Here is a 20,846-nt window from a genome sequence, read left to right as displayed (position 1 = left end):
AGAATTTACATTTTCATTTCTGGTATTTGGCAGACGCCCTTATCCAGAGTGACTTATCTCATTTTATACAACTGAGCAAATGAGGGTTAAGGGCCTTGCTCAGGGGCCCAGCAGTGGAAGCTTGGTAGACCTGGGATTTGAGCTCACAACCTTCTAATCAGCAGTCATTTTGAATCTCGCCTTCAGTTTGAGTCAGGCCTTAAACTATATAAGCTAGTAGTGGACACAGTGAAGCTGAATCTCAGATGGTGTTGTATTCACTATATACTGTATGATACCTACCTAGGGTATAAGTAAATTTCTAGAACTTCCTACGTAGAACATACATAACCTGACACATTATTTCATTATATCTGAATGTACTGCGAGACAGAGAGTTTACGACGTTCATGTGTGAGTAGATCTGAAGTAGAACCTATTTTTACCCATCAATACATAAATGTTATGAAACTTTGAGTAATATATATATATTGTGTGTGTGTGTGTGTGTGTGTTGTATTATTACACTGTTTTGATTGAGTCACTGATGTGATAGTTTGGACATTAGTTTCCCTTATAATAGATGAGATTTTTTTTTTATAAATGTAGAGAGAATATATAGTATTTTCAGTGTGTGTGTGTGTGTGTGTGTGTGTCCTTGATACTTATGAGGCCATCCATCAGAGAGCTGAGATTGCTCTACTGCTGCATTTGTTCTGCACGAAGGCACTTTCCTGACAGGAGCCATCCAGTATTCAAAGACACAAACACACACACACACACACACACACACACACACATGCAGTTTCTCCTGTGTTAGCTCCTGATTCAGTCTCTTTTCTGCATGCTTCATTGGACTTTCGCAGGTTTGTTTCATCTCCTCTCTCTCTCTCTCTCTCTCTCTCTGTCTCTCTCTCTCTCTCTCACATATTTTCTACTCCTCCTTCATTCTGCCTGACAGGCACTCATTTCTTGTTGTCTTTCCTTGCTTTCCATCAGAAGCTTTTCTGAGGCATCCCACAGAGAGAGTGATGGATAGAGGGCAGAGAAAGTGAGAGAGCGAGAAAGAGAGAGAGAGAGAGAGAGAGAGAGAGAAATTGTGAAAATAAATGAGTTTTCAGTCTCTTGTTGCTCATTTTTACTGAATGTTTTTATTCTTCAAATTTAATGCAGGACTAGGGATGATTTGACTGTTGACAAGTGTGTGTGTGTGTGTGTGTGTGGGTATATATGTGTGTGTGTGTGTGTGTGTGTGAGAGAGAGAGAGAGACCCATGTACAACACTTCATCAGTTAATATCTGCTTAGTTTCACTAAGTTGTTGTGTGTTATATCAGTATGTGTGTGACAATAACTGTTACTGTTCTGAGAATAAAATGTCCTTTGATTCAGGTTAAATATACAGTAATGTACAGTATACACCCATACTTAGGTGTTAAAAATTGCACATGTTCAAATAAATGGTGTAAAAAAAAATAATAAAAAAAATAATTAAAAAAATAAATAATAATAATAAAGAATTCAACTAAAAGAATAAAAAAAGAATTTCAACATTTTAATTTTTAATTAATGGGGTATAGAGTATCTATCTATCTATCTATCTATCTATCTATCTATCTATCTATCTATCTATCTATCTATCTATCTATCTGTCTATCTATCTATTTATTTATTTATATTTATTTATATATATAAAAATATATATATATATATATAAAAATCTTAAATCTTCAAAATACTCTATAACACTTCTACAAGTGTTGTGAAATCAGACTTTTCACATTGTGTTTTTCTCCTCCGCCTTGTGCATATTTTCTCATATTGTGACACTTGTGAAATGTACACAGATATCTAATGCTGGTGCACTTAACCACATAGGCACACACACACACACACACAGCCTGCTCTGTAGGTCAATACACAAAGTGTTCACCCACACAAGTACTTATTGTTCTGAAAGACTACAGACTAGAAAGTGTTGAAACAGTGACAGCGAGAGAGAGAGAGAGAGAGAGAGAGAGAAGGACGTGTGCAGTGCGGCGAGGGTTCAGTCATAACATCGTGGTTAGTGCTTGGCAGTTCTGAGTGTGAGGTCATTGACTGTGGGTAGTCTCCATCCTGTAAGCTCATTGGCTCAGAGGGAGACAGGGGTGTGTCTGTGGTCTGGGAGTCAAACACAGGACTAAGTGTGTGTTGTGTGTGTGTGTGTATGTGTGTGTGTGTGTGTGTAAAGGAATCACACAACCATGTTCATTTCTCACACCCTTGTTGTATGAGCATATGGACAAAAGTAGGCCATGCATAATTAAAGAGTTTCTAACAAAAAAAAAAATTGATTGATTCATCTAACACTCCTCATGTCCGCTCTCCAGTAAAGCACAGGCACTTCTCTTTAATAATTGTTGTAACGACCTATTTAGTCATTAAATTGCTGTATTCAAGATGAGAGTGCTAATAAGTGCATATTTTATTGTCTGTGAGTGCCTGCTGAGTCGTTGCGATGTGTTCTGGCGCTCAGTTCCAGGATCTAATACGATAATGGGCTGGAGAGAGAAAATAAACTGACAGAGATACAGTACTTATCCTTTTCCGCTTGACGAGAGAAACGTGTCTGAAAGTGAAGGGAGGACGGAGTGTGTTGTGTGTTTATGTGTTTGGACATCTGTCAGTCCTCACCCCGTGGGCGCAAAAAACCTCAGGCCTTGGCATGCAAAATCGCCCAACCAATTTAGCAAATGAAAGCGTGTGTGAGTCCTGAATCACACAACGAGAGAGAGAGAGAAATATCACACATTCTTCACAATGAAGCTAATTCATTAAGGACTGCTATGTGGAATACTAAAGGAACAATGGAGGAGAAAAAAAGAGGGGCGAGAGAAAGGAAATGGGAGGGAAGGTGAAAACGCACTCAAAACAGACAGAGAGAGAAAGAAGCGAAGAAGAAAGGGGGGTCTTGATGGGGGCAGTTGGAGCTACAGTGCTGGCCTTGGTCTTTTTTTTTTTTTTTCACTCTCTAACAGAGGGGTCCAGGATTTCCTCGTCTTCTCTTTACTAATTAGACAGAGGTGTCAAGCAGAGATTTGTGTGCCTGCTGAATCTGCTGGCTATGGAAAACACACACACACACACACACAGATCTACAATGGAGTGCTTGTTTTTTTTTTTTTTATAGTGCTTCCTTCCTACACGGAACAGCAAAAAAGTCCAGTGTTGGATTAATGGCTAGTGAGTTCAATTAACAGCCAGAGTGTTGAATACCAGTCTTTGCAGTTCACACAGAAAAGTGTTTGTGAAGCGTCTGTCGCACAAAACAGATTCTGTTTTAACTCGGGACGTATCCGTTTTTGTTCTTTTTATCAGACAGGGAATAAGGACATGTTTTAGATACTCATTATTACTGATACTGATGTAACCTACTTAGTAATTAAAAAAAAAAATCAGAGGTGTCATTGAACATTCGATTTAGCTCCGGGGTTCATTTTCATTTTAATCTTGTCTAATTCCCACCCACCAACCAACCAGCCAGCCAACTCTCCGCTGTCATATGACAGGCTACCAGCTGAAGACGATAAACCATGCTTCCTTCGAGACACATGAAGCCAGGAATCTACATCTTGGCAGCATGACACACTCAGAGGAAAGCTTCCTACCCTCTTCTTTTGTCAGGAGAGAGAACTTCATCTTTCCCACCCTGACCATGTTATTAGTGCTGTGTGTGTGTGTGTGTGTGTGTTCCTCATGTAAGGTTTTATGTTTAAGATGTTATGAAGTGGTGAGGTGAGCCGAGCACTCAGAGTAAAAGGGGGTCATTAAAAATGAGCACATGGTGCTGTGAATTTGCACTTTTGAATTATGAGTCTGTTCAGTGTACTGTACACTAGCCTTCCAGCATGCTGATATTGGAGTATTTTTAGTACAATAAGCACAATATCAAACTGATGCCTTACCAGTATCAGTATCGATGCATCCAGAAGTTTACGCTTTCAGTCCACAGCAGCTCTGTGAGACGCACAGCCATTATCTCCTGCTGGGTGAGCATGTTGTGAGATCCATTTAAATCACACACTCCCACCCACTTTCTAGATTAGTTTTAAGTCAAGATCTATTACCGTGTGATTATAATAATGATTCATGAGTAATGAGAATAAAGACAGATATGGCAGTTTATTTACTGTTCAACAGACTCATATTTATACGCATATTATTATTATATATTGTATATTATTAGTACTTCTCTTGTGTTCTCACTATTTGAGTGGGATATATTTGTGGATTGTGGGATTGAATTGTGTGTGTGTGTGTGTGAGAGAGAGAGAGACAGAGAGAGAGAGACAGAGATACAGACAGAAAGCGAGAGAGACACAGAGAGAGAGAGAGAGAGAGAGAGAGGGATGGATGATAACCTGTATCATGTGTGTTCTATGCTCAGTAACATGTATGATTACTACAAGCTGGCATCTGTCCAGTGGACAGTGTGTGTGTACAGAAGTGATTTATTTTGGCAGCTGAAATCCTAACACACTTTCACAACATCTGCATGTGTGTGTACACAAGGTCATGACAGAAGCATGACAGCAAGAGAAAGAGGAGTGGGAAGGGGGCAGGGGGTAGCGTGTGTGTGAGGTGTGTGTGTGTGTGTTTGGTTAGGGGTAGTTTTAGTGGTGGGGCAAATAGAGACAAAACTAAAAAATCGATACAAATAATGGAAATAGAAAGCATGTAGGTATTAGAGCTGGGTCATTTATTTTTTAGAAACACAATCATACATTTGTTGCATCTGTGTTATTGATATTAATGATTGTATTAGTCATTTCTTTGCAAAAGAAAAATGGATTGTAATTTTCCTAATTAAATCTCCAACAATGTAGTAACAATTTAAATCTTTTGCTATATTTACGTGTATATATATATATATATCGCAGCACGGAATCTAGAAATGATTAGTGATAAATTATTCTCAAATTCAGAAAGAGTCTACAGCATGCTGAAAACACTGTTATCAAAATGTGTGAAGTGTGTGTGTGTGTGTGTGTGTGTGTACATATGTGCGTGTGAATATACTCTTGGGAAAGCATGCTGCATGTCACACTGTAGCGCTGAGTGATGTTTAGCCCTTAGCCTCCCATCATTGTGTGCTAGTTTACACACACACATACACACACCACATACACACGGTTTAAAGGAAGGAAGTGCTGGAGTGCTGCTGATAGTTCCTGCAGGGTGAGAACCAGAGGAGGATTGAGTGTAGATCACCACATTGTAAAAAAGTGTGCTCTAAACATCTCATTGTCTCTGGAGAGAGAGCAAGAGAGAAAATAGAGATGGAGTTGTTGTGAGCTGCTGTCGGATGTGTAAATGTATTATGTTATCATGTTATTCCATTAGTAACAAAACAGGCAGCGTTGCTCAATCATAATCTCACACATGAGGAATGTGAAGAGAGTGTTTATAAAAAGGCAAACTGGCCTTTGTTTAAACCAGACTTCATCACTGTCAAGCCCAATAAATCCTCTGATATCTGGATGATTACAGTGTAAACACATCTGTGCTTATATTATAGCTACATTACTGTTCTGTCACTTTGCATATATTATATTCTTTTGTTTATACTTCAAGCAGCAGCTTTTGTGTTGTGGTATAATCAATATTTCAGTTAAAATCCTTTGTGTGTGTGTGTGTGTGTGTGGAGTAGCTGTTGTGCTTTCTTACCTGCAGCAAAAATGTCTCAGTGTATTAATCTTTCTGTTGACATCAGAGAAGTGTGTGTGTGTGTGTGTGTGATGCATTACATAGATCATATGGAGATAGAGAAGGTGAAAAGCACTGAAACACCCAGTAATAAGGTTTAAATGAGATTATAAAGATACATTATTGTTTTGTTTTTTGTTTCGACTGAATTATTGCCTAATAGAGAAGGTTCACATGCAGGTAACTTGTGTTCTCTCAGGCCTCAGTACTGATTTACTGCTCAGATCCTTTTTTGTACAGTTTTTCATGTTGTCTTTTAAATATTGGTGATATTTTCAAAAAAAAAATCATGAGCTAGCTCTCATATCATCTCATGTATCTCACTCCTTGTCTCTTTTGTGATAAGGTACACTATATTGCCGAAGGTTTTGGGATTCCTGCCTGATTTTTGTCTTCCTTGACATGCACATGAATGAACAGCTTCAACTCTTCTGGGAAGGCTTTCCACAAGGTTTAGGAATGTGTTTATGGGAATTCTTGACCATTCCTCTAGGAGCGCTTCCGTGAGGTCAGGCACTGATGTTGGACTATGTCTGTCTCATAGTCTCCGCTCTAATTCATCCCAAAGGTGTTCTATCAGGTTGAGGTCAGGACTCTGTGCAGGCCAGTCAAGTTCCTCCACACCAAACTCACTCATCCATGTCTTTATGGACCTTGCTTTGTGCACTGGTGTACAGTCATGTTGGAACAGGAAGGGGTCATCCCCAACCTGTTCCCACAAAGTTGGGAGCATGAAATTGTCTAAAATGTCTTGGTATGCTGAAGCATTAAGAGTTCCTTTCACTGGAACTAAGGGGCCAAGCCCAACCCCTGAAAAACAACACCTGAATTCAATGATTTGGAGGGGTGTCCCAACAGTTTTGGCAATATAGTGTATTTACATGTGTGCAACTGCGTATTAATTCCCCAGGAAACCGGATATGTTTAATCAAAGTTTATCCTAAGTGATGAGATTGTTCAACCTAAAACAGATAAGCGTGTTACAACTTAAAACAGATGTGAATAAAATCTACAGGCAGATGAAAGCCAGTTCACTACACAAACTCCAACCCAACATATCCACCCATCTTGGAAGCATGCACCAATAGAAAGCACGATTCTTGGGTGGGGTCATGTCTTTCTGGAAGACTAAACATAAAGGAACTGCTTATTAGGACTCCATTACAACAGACTGCATAAACTTTAGCATTGTTTAATGTGAGCCAGCACACTAGCTAAATGATCCTGCTAATAATATTCTACTTAACCAAATATCCTGTAGTGCAGTCTAGAAAGATTACTCAACATATTCACTCACAACCAGCAAGCTAGCTCTGTGGAAGTGGACTGAACCAGTACAACAAGTGAATCTGTTTCAAATATTTAACGACAAGCTTCAAAGGTTTCATGGTGACTGTGAGGGTATTACAGAGATTGTGGAGTTGTGAAGGAAGCAGTACCTGTAAATTTCCAGTCAGTCCCTGCTTTAGTCAGCTGCATAAACAACGCACTGTTTAACTCATTACTCAATATGGAAATGACGCCTCTTGTTAATATATGACATGTCACATGCTTATGTTGACAATAAGTTCAACAAATTATTGTCATTTAGTTTGCTTTCGCTTCATGTATTAAGTCAGTGAACTTTCATTAGCGTCTTGTTAGTTAGTTGTCATAAGTAGTGTGTGCGACATTATGTTATTCGAACTCTACTATGTCAGTGAATTAGAATTAAATGTAGGAGTTTACCACAAGCCACCAGCACATCAGCCAACCTTCGCCACTGTTCAGGAATGAATCCGTGGCAACAGGGTCAACCCCGCCCTCTCTCTTAGCTTAGGAATTCCTTAGTAAACGTTTCTTTAGCAGTTTCTTGAATAGGTTTTAAAAGAAGGAATCTCTTAGTTACGAACTTTTAGTGGCACTTAGGAAAACTCTTAGTGGTAAGATTAGATTCTTTGTGAGCACTGATTTCTTTCTGTATTTCTCTTGAAGCCTGAACCATTCAGTGTCTCATATACTGGTCCACACACACACACACACACCCACATACCCTACTGCGACATATCCAATTCTAACCCTCAGGAGGGCTTCATGGGAACGACGCTCCTCGTCTCCTCTGTAGGTGGTCACCCTTGAACACAAAGGCTGGCTGCCTGAGCTGTCACACAAGCGGTGTGTGTGTGTGTGTGTGTGTGTGTCTGTGCCTGTGCCTGTGTGTGTGTTTGTGTCAGTCCGGTTAGTGGACAGAAACCAGGGAAGAGAGGATTCAATCAGACCAGCAGGCAGGGTTTAAAGGGAAGAAGATCGATAATGATAAAGGACACACCATTATGCTGTAAATAAAGTAAATCTGAACAGTTCGTTTTTAACTTTAAAGATTCAGTTATTGTAGAATGATAGATGAGTTTCCTTTTAAATGTTTAAAAACTAGTAAAAAAAATACAAATTAATAAATAAATAGTAAGCTGTTTAAAATAATTGCCATTTTTGGTGTTTGCTAGTCAGCTAGCTAACTGATAGTAAACTACCCCGTTTGTGGCACAGGTAGCAACAAATGGGGGTTTCAGTAGCTGAGGTTTTTAAGTGTATGGTCATGTTTCTGTATATTTATGTAACAGTAGTTAAACCTGTAAAAGATATCATCACACTTTTAGCTAAATTAGCTAGCACACAAGCTCTGCTGCTAAGTTATTGAGTTCAGTGTACTTTATTATTCTGTTACTTAAAACCACAGGCACAGTTGAGGCCAGCGGATGAGACTGGATGTGTGTGTGTGTGAGTGTGTGTGTGTGTGTCCCTGCTGACCTTGCCCTGAGGAGAGGGGGAGGAATACAGATGGCATGAGAGATGGTTCCAGGATGATGAAGGGGCTTTTTTAGGAGCAGCACAAACAAACTAGCGTCCAGTGGGGAAACAAGGATAAATCCGTTAGATTAGTAGCAGTACTCTGCTGTACTAAACTGATACACTAAGATAAATTGATCTCCAGTGTGTGAAACCATAGCAGTGTTTTGTTGTTTTTTTTTCCCTTATAGCAGTGTTAATCAGTGCTTCGCCAAATGCTCTGTTAAGCCTGAGCTCAGTAAGCTGCACTAATAGGATGAAGGCACTGCTAATGGTATGAATGTTTAGTGTGGGACTGATGATATGAGTGTGTGGGTTCTGCTCAAGTTCTGTGTGAGTTTGGATTCCCAGCACTGCACGGCTGAACCCAGCTGCAGCTCGAATGAATGGTGAATAAACCAACTGCGCTGCCAAGTTAACACTGGCCTGGCACCAACACTATCAGGTGTGTGTATGTGTGTTTGAGAGAGAGTTAGAGATGGTGCAGGGTTAGTATTCTAACCATGCTGAGAAACAGCCATTATAAGATGGTTCTTGCTGGATTTTTCATCAAGGAAATGCTTCTAGCAGAATTTTTTTTTTTATGTGTAACAAATTGTCTGTCTACTCTTTTCAGCTCCACTTTTTCTCCTTCACCTCGTTTTTTTTCTTTTCTTTTTTTTTTTTAAGATGCATTCCGTCCCAATTTCTGGGTTAATAAATGTACACTGGCTTTTGCTGCACGGGATTCTGTATACATCTGTGTGTGTGTGTGTATGTGCGTGTGCGCGTCTGTCTGTCGGCTTGTGTTAGACAGAATGTGGTTGGGCAGCAGTGGATACTTGGCATAAAGGATGGCACAAGCTGCCAACTCGAGGCTACACAGACAGGCAGTATTACACAGAGAGAGAGAGAGAGAGAGAGAGAGAGAGAGAGGGTTGATGTGTGTTGTTTTGGAAGTAGGTCAAGCGTCATATTTATTAACATCCCCTTACGCCCAAATTGCCCCCCATTCCCTGTCTTATACTCTCTCTCTCTTTCTCTCTCTCTCTCTCTCTCTCTTTCTCTTGCCCTCTCTTACAAACACATCTATGCTCAAACAAAGTGTCACTTACTAGATAAATATACTTGTCCTAGTCATTAAAAAATAAAACACACACACACACACACACACTCTCTCTCTCTCTCTCTCCCTCTCTCTCTCTCTCTATCTTATGGTTGCCTACCAGGCAAAGCGAATACTAAAATCCAACATCAACAAATGTGGAGTTTATCATTTTGAAAGTGTTTCTAGACCTGTAATAATCATATCATCGCAACCTCCCCTTTAGACAAGCTGCAATTCTAAATATTATTATACAATAAAATGAACAGTTTCTTCATTTCAGCCTGTTTTTTCTGGCTCAGGAATTAATCCCACCCCCATTTAGAATTGAGTTGTACATCATTGCCGCTTTTCCCCCTAAAAGGCAACCCATGCATGAGACATATGCTGTTTTTTTTGTTGTTTTTTTTCTTCCACCAGAGCGAGTGGTGTTGGTTCAGCAGAATGGGATGAGATGTTGATGCTTTCACTGCACTGGCAATACTCAAGCAGCAGAGGGCTCTAAAAATGACAAACTGCTCCTTTAACCCTATTAAACGGAAATTTCACGTTGTCTTCCGAGCATTATCACTCTTTCAAAGACAGTAATGGCATTTATTTCCCATGAAACTAGATATATTGGTATAACTAACAATCCGAATGGATGTTTAGATGGAGTCATTTTAAAATCGCCAAGCTACTGGGAAAACAAATGGAAAAAAAATATAGTTTGTCCTGCTGTCTGATTTATGATGTTTTCATTCACGTTGTTTGTTTGATGACAATTATGGAGTGATGATTTCAGGGGGAAAATGTGCGAAAGACAAATATAAGAGATTACATTTCATTTATGTGGAAGGGTTTTTGTTTTTTTTTTTGTTGTGTTTGTGACTAACGTCTACTAATTTAGTGCACAGAAATATTTAGTAAGGAGACACAGCGGTGCGGTGGGGAGCTCGGGTTACTGTCTGTTTGGAAGTGCTCTGCATGTTCTCCTAGTGTCTGCGTGGGTTTCCTCCATGTTCTCCGGTTTCCTCCTACCTTCCAAAAAAAAAACCCATGTGTAGGTGTGTTGTCCTTATAGTGTGTTTGTCAGATGTTCTGTGATGGACAGGCATCTCATCCGGAGTGTATTCCTGCCTCACACCCAGTGTTCCTGGCTCGGAATCCATCTTGACCCTAACCAGGATAAAGTGCTTACAAGTGCTTAAAAGCTTACAGTGCGAGGCTGTGTCGAATCTGATTTATAATGGTTGATGTTACTGTCGAAAATGAGCATGCAATAATCTATTTACTAAGACTACACTTATGGTCAGTCCGTAGTTATTAGCTGTAGCATTATGCTTGCACTGCTGCTCATCATTTTAGTCCAGTCTCTCCATTAAGCATGGTTACTGTGGAGATAAAAGCCTGTTCGCTGTGGCAATCAGTGTGTTTAGTATCTGCTTCTGCTCCAACAGCTGGACCTACGCCAATCCACACACACTCACACACACAAGTGCACAGCTCCAGTACATTACTCTGTCCTACTTTCTCTTTCTTTCTTTCTCTCTCTCTCTCTCTCTCTCATGTTTTGTCTCCAATAGTCTTTTTTTTTATCTGTGTCTTTATTTCCTCCACTCCCTCAATGCCTTACTGTCACACACCTCTCACACCTGCCCGTAACGAGGTTACACAAAGACCGTCTCTATTTGTCTGTCCTTCCCACTGTCTTCTTCATCACTGTCGCTCACAGTTTCCCATGACAGTTCAACTTTAGCTCGGCCTATGTTTAGCACTAGTGGGTGTGCCGGTGTGTATGAGTGAGTATGAGTGTGTGCTTCCATGGCAAGATGCAAGAATGGTGCAGATGGCTCACCGCTGTATTTTAGCATGCCTCAACAAATGTGTCAGACGCACACATGCATACACACACACAAACACACACACATACACATACTGAGTCGTCAATGATTTCATTTAGATCCACTCCAAGATAAGGGAAGTGGAGATGTGGTCAAAAGGGAAAAAAGATCAGGCAAAAAAACTACAGTGTATAAAAAAAACCCCACTCTTTTCAGAAAGAGAAACGTGAGGCTTTAATGGGTGTCTCAATGGGTCCATTAAGCTTTTTTGCTCGATCAGCTGCATATGTTTGGTGCAATTAAGGTCTGTCGTCAGTGGGTGGACGTGAGGATAGGTGCACCTACATGGTCACTGCACAATACACAGCGCTGGGAGCAAGGTCAAACACAGGAGGTCAGGGCTACACAAAAGCAAAATGCCTTTAGCTGCCCAACAGCATACAAATGAAGAGAGCAAATGCTACAATTCAATATGTGACAACAATACTGTAAGATATATAAAAATATAGAAGCTAAAAAATGAAAAAGTTCTTATATAGCTTGAAGAGTATTTTTTATTCCTTAGCTTGTTAATTTCTGAATCTGAATGCCACCTTTAAGAGAACAACAATGCTCACACTTGATCAGTTCGGCTTGTTATCTGTACTGTATTGATGGTATACAATTGCTGAATGACAGGGCAGTGTGCTGGTAAAACGATGGCTTTGAGAAAGACACACTATTTAAATTCAAGATTTTCTCCGCTCCACTGGATGCCACAGGGGGGAACTTATCTCTCCCTTTGTTCCTTTTTTTATACACACACACACACACACACACTCTGCCACGGTTGCTTTGTGCCTGCCAGCTAAGGGAGCGGATTGCTTCGATAACCTCCGTCGTGATGTCTAACCTATTAAATGCACCCTGAATGCAATGAATGAAAAGCTCACTGTTATGCATAAAACAGAAGGGGCGTGTATGTGTGTGTGTATCTGTGTGTTTCTTAGGAAAGGAGGTTGCCAGAGGTTGTCATGAGTGAGAAATAGGGAAATTTTTTATGTTCCAATACTGCAACAACAGCAACATAAGTCATCTTCGTATGAAGGACCGTCGCTTTTTTTTTCCCTCCCCTCCTTTTAGCATTCATTTCACCAGCTTAGAATAATGAAGCTGAACCTTTTGTGCAAGCAGGAAATGCTCTCCATTGCCTGTAAGTAGGCAGGAAGCGATATGAAAAATTCACAGTATGATAACGATACAACCCAAAAGTGTCATAGTATTTGTTTACAACTTACACATTATTAAAGTGAATGACGGAAGAGCACAGGAGCAGGGCATTTACTGAATTATTTAATAAGGGAAAAAGGATTAATAGGATTAAAATGGTTGTTCCTACCCCTGTGGCATACTTCAAGGACCGTGCACTTAGAAATAATGTTTATTTTGTGAGGTCATTTTCACGCAAATGTGATGCCTCTGGTATAAGAAAAATATTAAGTGTGTAACTATTTCATAGTTGTCATGCTGTAGCATTAGCATTGCTGCTTATGAGCTTATAATAGATCAGGATGTGTTCATATCTTACACACTTATTATACAATAAGTGACAGGGACTATGCATGCTCGTCTGCACATAAACAAAACAGTCTGATGTGAACATTTGACTACTGTAGTGATATTGTTCAAGGCACTCATTTCTGAGCTATGCCAAAAATCCCTCTCACAAACAAACGTGTAATGTGGGTTGATTGCCGAGGAAACTGTTTTTTGGTGATATCAGATACAGGATTGCCAAATGACTCTTCCGGCCAAATGCCAAATTCTTTTTTATAAAGCAAATTTGATTGCAAAAAGCCTAAGTGGGTGGTAAACCGTGTAATCTGGAAACATTAGCTTCCATGGCATGTGCTTTATTTGTTTGAAAGGGTGCACCTAATGCCATCTAGTGTTCGTACAGGAAGAGATTGCATATTTCTTACAGACGCATGAGCATCACTACACTACTATAGTATGTATTTAGTAGAATTTGATGAAAAGCCCATTTGACAGTCTATATTGTAAGTAGCTGCTTAAATGGCTTCTGTTACTTTAAGACCCTTGATTGAAACTGCAGTCTTCAGGTCTTGGTTGGTAGCCTGTTACTCTAACAAGAGGATTTGTCCATTCTTTGTTGTAGCTGCATATTGCCAGGAGTGAGGTGTAAAATCAATAGCAATTATCAGCAGTGGTGCTGCAGACACAGGCCATTCATTTCCCCAACACAAGCAACACAACTGCTACTCCCTCCTCCCCTCCCACACACAAGGCCATTTAAAGATACCTTAAAGATATATTAAAGGCACCTTGAAAGGTAGTATGCATGGTGATGATATTCAGACTGGAGTTTTTTGCTATTGATTAGGATTGTAAGATTTGTTAGAGCTCAACTTAAGCCAGTGACTATGGTTAGACTATGGTCAGCCAGCCTAGATCAGGCGTACAGGATAGTGAAGGGAGGGGATGTGGTGGGAGTTTGTTTGTTTAGTTGTGGGAATCCGAGTATGGGAATATGGGAATGCCTGTTCAGACTGGAAGACTGGATGGGTGCAGCATTCAAGCAGAGCCAATGCAAACAACAGTCCACTTCTCTGGGAAATGGGGGCTGGTTTAAATCCTCTGTCATTATTTACAGATATCTGTGGCCCAAAACAGCTGGGAGAAGATGATGAACATACATGCATGATTGAGGTGCTGTGTGGTGGCAAGAGCAGAGATCTTGATCATAGGCAACTCTTTTGAGATATGAGCTCAGATATAAACTACATTTGTACATGATTGCCTTTAGAAAATGAAATGAGCAAGCGGAGTGTGATAGACACTGTATTGTAATTCTGCCATCAGAGCGTGCATACTTTAGACATTATCAGATGTTTCCCTGTGAGACTGATAACCAAGTATGGAAATGGAATGTAAGCTGACTCTCTCTCTCTCTCTCTCTATGCAGGAACAGAATGTAGGGATGGTGCCGCATCTTCAAGACCCCTCTGCAGGGCCTCGTCCAGGGCAGGCCAGTAACTACAACATAATCTATAGGAATCAACTAATGAGGAAGCAGGTTAGTGCAAAAACCAAATACTAAAATAACAGGGAATTTTCTGTAACCATTTGCTGCTGTAACCAATGACTCTCTGTATTGTGGTTGTATTGAACTCCTTACAGCATTTGTTGAACATTATGCTTAGATTCTGATGATGTGTTATTTTAAACCGTTATTCCACTCTTCCTGCCTTTTTCCAAACCATGTGACCCTACAGCATCTGCTTTTTGCTCTGATGTTTTTTGGCTGTATTGGTTATACTTTCTGTCTTGTGCAGGAAAAGCAAAGGCAGATAGAGCAAATGAATGGAGGACAGATGCCAGATTGCCAGCAGGTGGCACCATTTCAAGGTAGTAATACAACATGTTCACATGTGATAGACATTATTACCAAAAATAGCTTACAATTGTTTTCATGTTTACTTAAAATTGTGCAGTTGAGGCAAGAAAATAGAGATGTAGAGATGATAGTGGTCTTGAGGTTTTTCTTAAGTTTTTGTTTGCTCTTTATTGTCTCACAGCTCCAGGAAGAACTATACCCCCTGAATGTAGTGGTTACCCTATGGGGGCACCCCAGCATCCCAACCCTGCCATGATGTCCCACAGTGGCTCCATACTCCCCAATCGCATGAATCTTCCTCCTGGATCCTTATCCCAGGTGGGCCACTCTGGTCCCTACATAGGTGGAACTGGCCCCAAGCAACCATTCTACCATTCCTCACAAGACTTAGGGATGCCCATGCGCCCAAGCCAGAGCTTGATGGGAGTGGGAGGTGCTCCAAGGCAGCCTATCCACCCAGGACATATTGTAGCTCGACCAGGGATGCCTGGACCAAGCTTGGGAGGGGGTCCGACTAACCACCTCCGGCAGGCATTGCATCAAGGTGCCGCTCTTCCTCCACGCATGATGTGTGCCTCTCAACAGCAACCACACGCACAATCCCAGCTGTGGCAGAGCCAACAAGGAGCACACCCACACATGGACCCTGTGAACCACCAGCACCTCTTCCCCAGTGGAGGAGCACCTCCAGTCTGTGGAGCACCTCAGTTTCCCCAGAGACCAGGTATGCCAGCCAACTTTACTGCTGCTCAACCTCCACCAAACCAGCTAGCTCCAGGCATGGTAAGCAGACATATGCAAAAGATGCCCCCTGGGCAAACTCTTGCCTCCATGAACCAGCAGAGCCTTAGGATGCGGGGTCCTCTGACTGCTCCTCCGACTATGATAGACCCAGCTCATGGCATGGCACCCCCAAGCTATCCCTCAGTGGACAAACATAGTCTGACACAAGGCTACAGTTCTGGACAAAATCCAGGAAGTAAACTACCCTCCTATGACTATCCACCCCAGCACCAGAGCAACGGAAGCATGGCTGTAGGACCTCAAGGACCTTTGGGTGCTGGGGGAATAGGAGGAGGCGAGGTGGACTTCATAGACACTTTAGTGGGTTCCAATGATGACTGGCTCAACAACCTTAATATGATTGATGAATACCTAGAGCAGAACTCATAGGGGAAGTCAAGAAATTGTTGGGCAGCTAGAAATCCATTGTTCGAGAAGGTACCCAACAAAGCCTGTATAACTTTCCTATACAAGTGAGAACTGATTAGGTTAGAATCAGACACTGCCGTGAGCCTGTAACAGAGTTGGCCACTGAGATCCGGGCTACTCTTTAACAATTTTGCAGTCGTGGCTAGGGTCATTAAACAGTGCCCCTGATAGGCATTTAAAAAAGTCAACACCTAGTATGCTGGCTGCCCTAAAGTTCTCACATTAAAGATTGCTCAAGGGTTCTCTCTCAATAAATGTGCTTTAACTGTCTTTAAGGACAGTTAATAATCTGCTTCCACTGGGCTTGGACACTGTGTAATGAGCTGATCAGTGTTTTCACAGCAAAGCAAACGAGGGCATTCATTCATGAAATATAATAACCTGGTGCAGTTCACTTGGTTGAACCACATCAAAGAGGTTGATGGCTTGCTTATCACGGTGGAAATACACATGATGTAGTCGTTTCTCATTTGAGCTGTTTGGTGGTATTTCAAAAGGGGCTTAATAATGTACATGATAAACTATTTTGTAAAATATGTTTTCGTAAACTGTAACATATAAAAGGGAAGTACACATATTTATACTTCTTTTGTGCAAATACATTCTTTAGATTTCCTTTGTAAATACTCAAAAATGCTAAGTATATGAAGAAGATGAAAAACAATGTTGTAAATTAAAACAATTCAACTGATCTTGTAAACTCTATTGTAATTTGTAATACGCAAGACAATATTGTTAGTTTTTGCAGTAATACTATGTATTACAGTGTTGAAATATTTGTTATGGTTTTGACATAACTGGACTTCTGGTACTCCTGTGTGGCTAAAGAAAAAGAATTTGTGAGGTCAATTTCTGACACTACTTGCACTACAAAAGTCCAGTGGTCCCCTATTTGTGTCTTCTATTCCAACACATTTTGCACTAGACAATTGTCTTTGTCTTTGTCATAATATGTACCATGTGGGGACATCTGCCTGACAGAGGGGTCACATCATATAGGGGTTTTATATATTTAGGCGCAAGTACATATACATTATCTCATCTATACAGTATGTCAGCGTTAGTGTACAAAATCTACACTAAGACTATTCATTTTTTTCAGCATTTCGTAAATACTGTACCACCATCAATTATATAAGAGCCACAAATACCACTTAAAACTGCATACACTAGCCCCAGTGTTTTGTGCCAGAGTCCTGGGTTTCCCTTTGTTCGTGGTCTTTTGGCTAAGGGCATGAACTTTAGGCCATTCTGATTTGTGCTTTCTCTGTGATTATTCAATTTTGTCTTATTTTTTAGATTGAACAATAAACTGTATAAATGCAAAAAAAACTATGATGGATGATTTTTTCATATTTATTTCAGCTTGCTCATTATTATCCATTTTTGCACACATACTGCTTTTGATCCAAAGATGTTAATAGGATTTTGGCTCATTACACGCTTTTCACATAGCAGAGAAACCAGCAGAACCAGAGCTCGGACTAATGAACAAATGAGACTGGAATCAAGTGATTATAATTAAGTTTAATTGGTGAGCTGAAGTGATCTAAATTGCATTATCATTGAGTGATGCTTTTTATGTTTGGAAAAGGCTTTGTGTCCTATTCCTACTGTTATCATTACAACTGTTTAACCTGTAAAGTTGTCTGAAGGTTACCAAGTCTGTGTACAGCATGTTAGCAAGGCTACAGAAGAGGCTAGAAGATTATCAGCAGTATATTAATACCAGATATAATACTTAAGTCTGTACCCTAGTACCCTAGTACGTTATACATACAATCTTAGAGAAGTAGAAAATATTCTACTTACATGTGGTTGTTATTATTATTGCCATTTCTCATTTAATAAATACACTGGGGATTCTAAGCTATTGCTTAATTCTCAAATCTATCATTTGTTTATCTAATATCAAGTAAAGTGAGCATCTTTTTTTGGGTTATACTGTCACTGATTTAGCTTTTAAATTAATTCAGCACCTTGTTTTGTAGGTAACAACTCCCATATATCCACAGCAAACAGAAACAGCATGGCTGTTTGCAGCAGCCAGGATTCTAGGAAACTTAATTCCTGTCCATAATATTTTATGTGAGCAGCACTGTGGTGCAGAGGGTAGCAATGGCAGCAATGAGTCTCAGCAGCACTAGTTTGATCTTGAGCTGGGTTCAAGTCTGTGCCAGGTTTATGTGTGCTAATGTGTGCGTACTTGGTGCCCTGTGACGGCCAGTGATCTCTGGACCGATTCCAACAATAGTTTAGGGAAGTCTCACATACGAGTGTAATGGACAGGTGTCCAGATACTGTTTGCAATGTAGTGTATGTTTTTGACAGCATCCACAATTCATTCAGCTTCAGTAACCGCTTTTTCCTGGTCAGGGATGTGTGGATCGGGAAAATATCCAGTGAACACAAAGTGTGAGGTTTAATTAAACGCTGGAAGGAGCAACTGTCTAAAACAAGGCTACCACAAACACACACACACTCATAACATGTACATGAATGAACACGGATCTCATACATCACAGTAAAACAGTGCAGGATATTTACATTATACTGCGCTTAAATCAGCATCATTTACAGGAAACGCACAGAAACTGCTAGTAAGATCTTCCCTGATAGCATCAAGATTTTGGCCACTCCACCATGTCTCAGTTCTTTATTTTTGTTTTATCTGTTTCACTTTAAGGTTAAAATTATGGTTTTGTTTCCACATTTTATTTGCCGATACATCATCACACCTGCATTTGCTCCCTTAGCACTGAGAAATATAGATATACTAACAATAATGTATGTAAAATGGGCCACAAACTTTAAGGCTGCGTAAGTATTAACTACAAGCACAATGCATTTACACGCTCAATTGCATAGTGTACAAAGCAAGTCAAAGGCAAAGTGTTCCTTTAATAATGACACAGCAGCTCTGCACAGCTTCACAGCTGAGACAGGAAGGAAGTCAGTAATGGCAATGAGACAGCCCATTAACACCTTCTAAAATATCTTGCGATTTGTATATTAAAAAAAGATCCCAACTGTGTGCAAGCACAAATGAAAGAAAGCAGGCTCAGGGTGTTGCCTGGATCCTGTGTTATTCAGGAAATACAAAATACTTCATGGACTTGTATTTTGGGTAGAAGAACGGACAGTCACTATGACTGCCTCTGTTCTCTGTTTAAGCAGCTTGACACTCTCTGAGACCACTAAACTACTGACTATAATGTTCTACTGACCACTGTGTGTGTGTGTGTGTGTGTTTTAACCCAGAGTGTAAAAGACTTTAGTTTTAACCAGCCTCTTCGCCTCTGAGAGAAACAAACTGGCACAGGTGTAAAGCAAGGCAGATAGTGCTGTGTAGTGTGAGGAACTTACACTTTATGGCTTCCCAGGTGCCACTTTTATGAGACCTAGTGCTCTAAACCTGTCCTCTGTTGAGCCATTTGCTTGAGTGTGTAATGTAATGCAAGAGAGCAGAGCTCTTTGGTTTATATAAACAACAAGCTGAGCTGAACTCTGCTACATTAACTTGTTTGGAATGTAAATCATACCCTGACTTGATGGAGATAATAATAATAATAATAACAATAATAATAATAATAATAATAATAATAATAATAATAATAATATAATTACACTCTTTAAACTCTTTTGTGTGCTTATTTTGCTATTTTAAAGGTTTTAGTGTGTCATGTATCTATACCAGAAAAGATAGATAGATAGATAGATAGATAGATAGATAGATAGATAGATAGATAGATAGATAGATAGATAGATAGATAGATAGATAGATAGACAGTCAGACAGACAGATACACAGATAGATAGATAGATAGATAGATAGATAGATAGATAGATAGATAGATAGATAGATAGATAGTCAGACAGACAGATACACAGATAGATAGATAGATAGATAGATAGATAGATAGATAGATAGATAGATAGATAGATAGATAGATAGACAAACAGATAGATAGACAGACAAACAGATAGATAGATAGATAGATAGATAGATAGATAGATAGATAGATAGATAGATAGATAGATAGATAGATAGATAGATAGATAGATAGATAGACCTAGAGACAGACAGACAAACAGATAGATAGATAGATAGATAGATAGATAGATAGATAGATAGATAGATAGATAGATAGATAGATAGATAGATAGATACTTTATTGATCCCTGAGGAAATTCAAGAAGATGAATAACTGATGAAGTAGGTATACTGATAATAATAATAAAACAACTATTAATCGATGAATTAGATAACTAAACATTTAGGACTGGAACAGATGAATTGTCAAACTTGCTTTAGTCAAAGTTTCATGTTGAGAGCTTTATACTGTATAATAACACATCTGAATAGCACCCCCCCCCATACAGTTGTCCTTATGAATGAAGTACTGAAAGACTATTCTAGCATTCAGAACATGTTCTGGCTACAAATTAACACTGTGCAGCAAATAAAGTTTCTGCAAACCCTGGTCTATGATGTCAGATCAGATTTTGAACCTTGAAATTAGTCGTGTTATATTCATGTGGCTGTACAATTGTTGCATGCATTCAGGAGAACATGTCCACTGTATTCAAATAAAGTCTGAACATTAACCCACTTCCAAGCTGGGTTTACTTTTGCATGTAAGGGAGAGTCACAAGTTACTCCTGTTTGAACTTTTAGTATAATTAAAATTCTAACTTACAACAGAGGAATTCAAGTTATGAGCAAACATTTAATTCTCAGCAACGTTCAGGATGCAGTAAGTCCTGGCTCTGAGTTTG

General features: G+C 39.8%; 1 protein-coding gene across 1 annotated transcript in view; it reads left to right on the top strand.

Annotated features, from left to right (window-relative positions):
• si:ch73-211e3.1 (mastermind-like domain-containing protein 1) overlaps positions 1-17,405 on the top strand; it is a 65,864-nt gene extending 48,459 nt beyond the window's left edge. The window contains exons 3-5 of the mRNA XM_058394952.1: positions 14,425-14,535; positions 14,795-14,867; positions 15,038-17,405. Coding sequence (XP_058250935.1) covers positions 14,425-14,535; positions 14,795-14,867; positions 15,038-16,029 — 1,176 coding nt within the window. The 3' untranslated portion in view covers positions 16,030-17,405. The remainder of the gene's footprint in view (positions 1-14,424; positions 14,536-14,794; positions 14,868-15,037) is intronic.
• Positions 17,406-20,846: the final 3,441 nt, after the last annotated feature.

This window comes from Hemibagrus wyckioides, linkage group LG07 (assembly GCF_019097595.1).
Source record: "Hemibagrus wyckioides isolate EC202008001 linkage group LG07, SWU_Hwy_1.0, whole genome shotgun sequence".
NCBI lineage: Eukaryota > Metazoa > Chordata > Actinopteri > Siluriformes > Bagridae > Hemibagrus > Hemibagrus wyckioides.
This window is presented reverse-complemented; position numbering and strand designations above follow the sequence as displayed.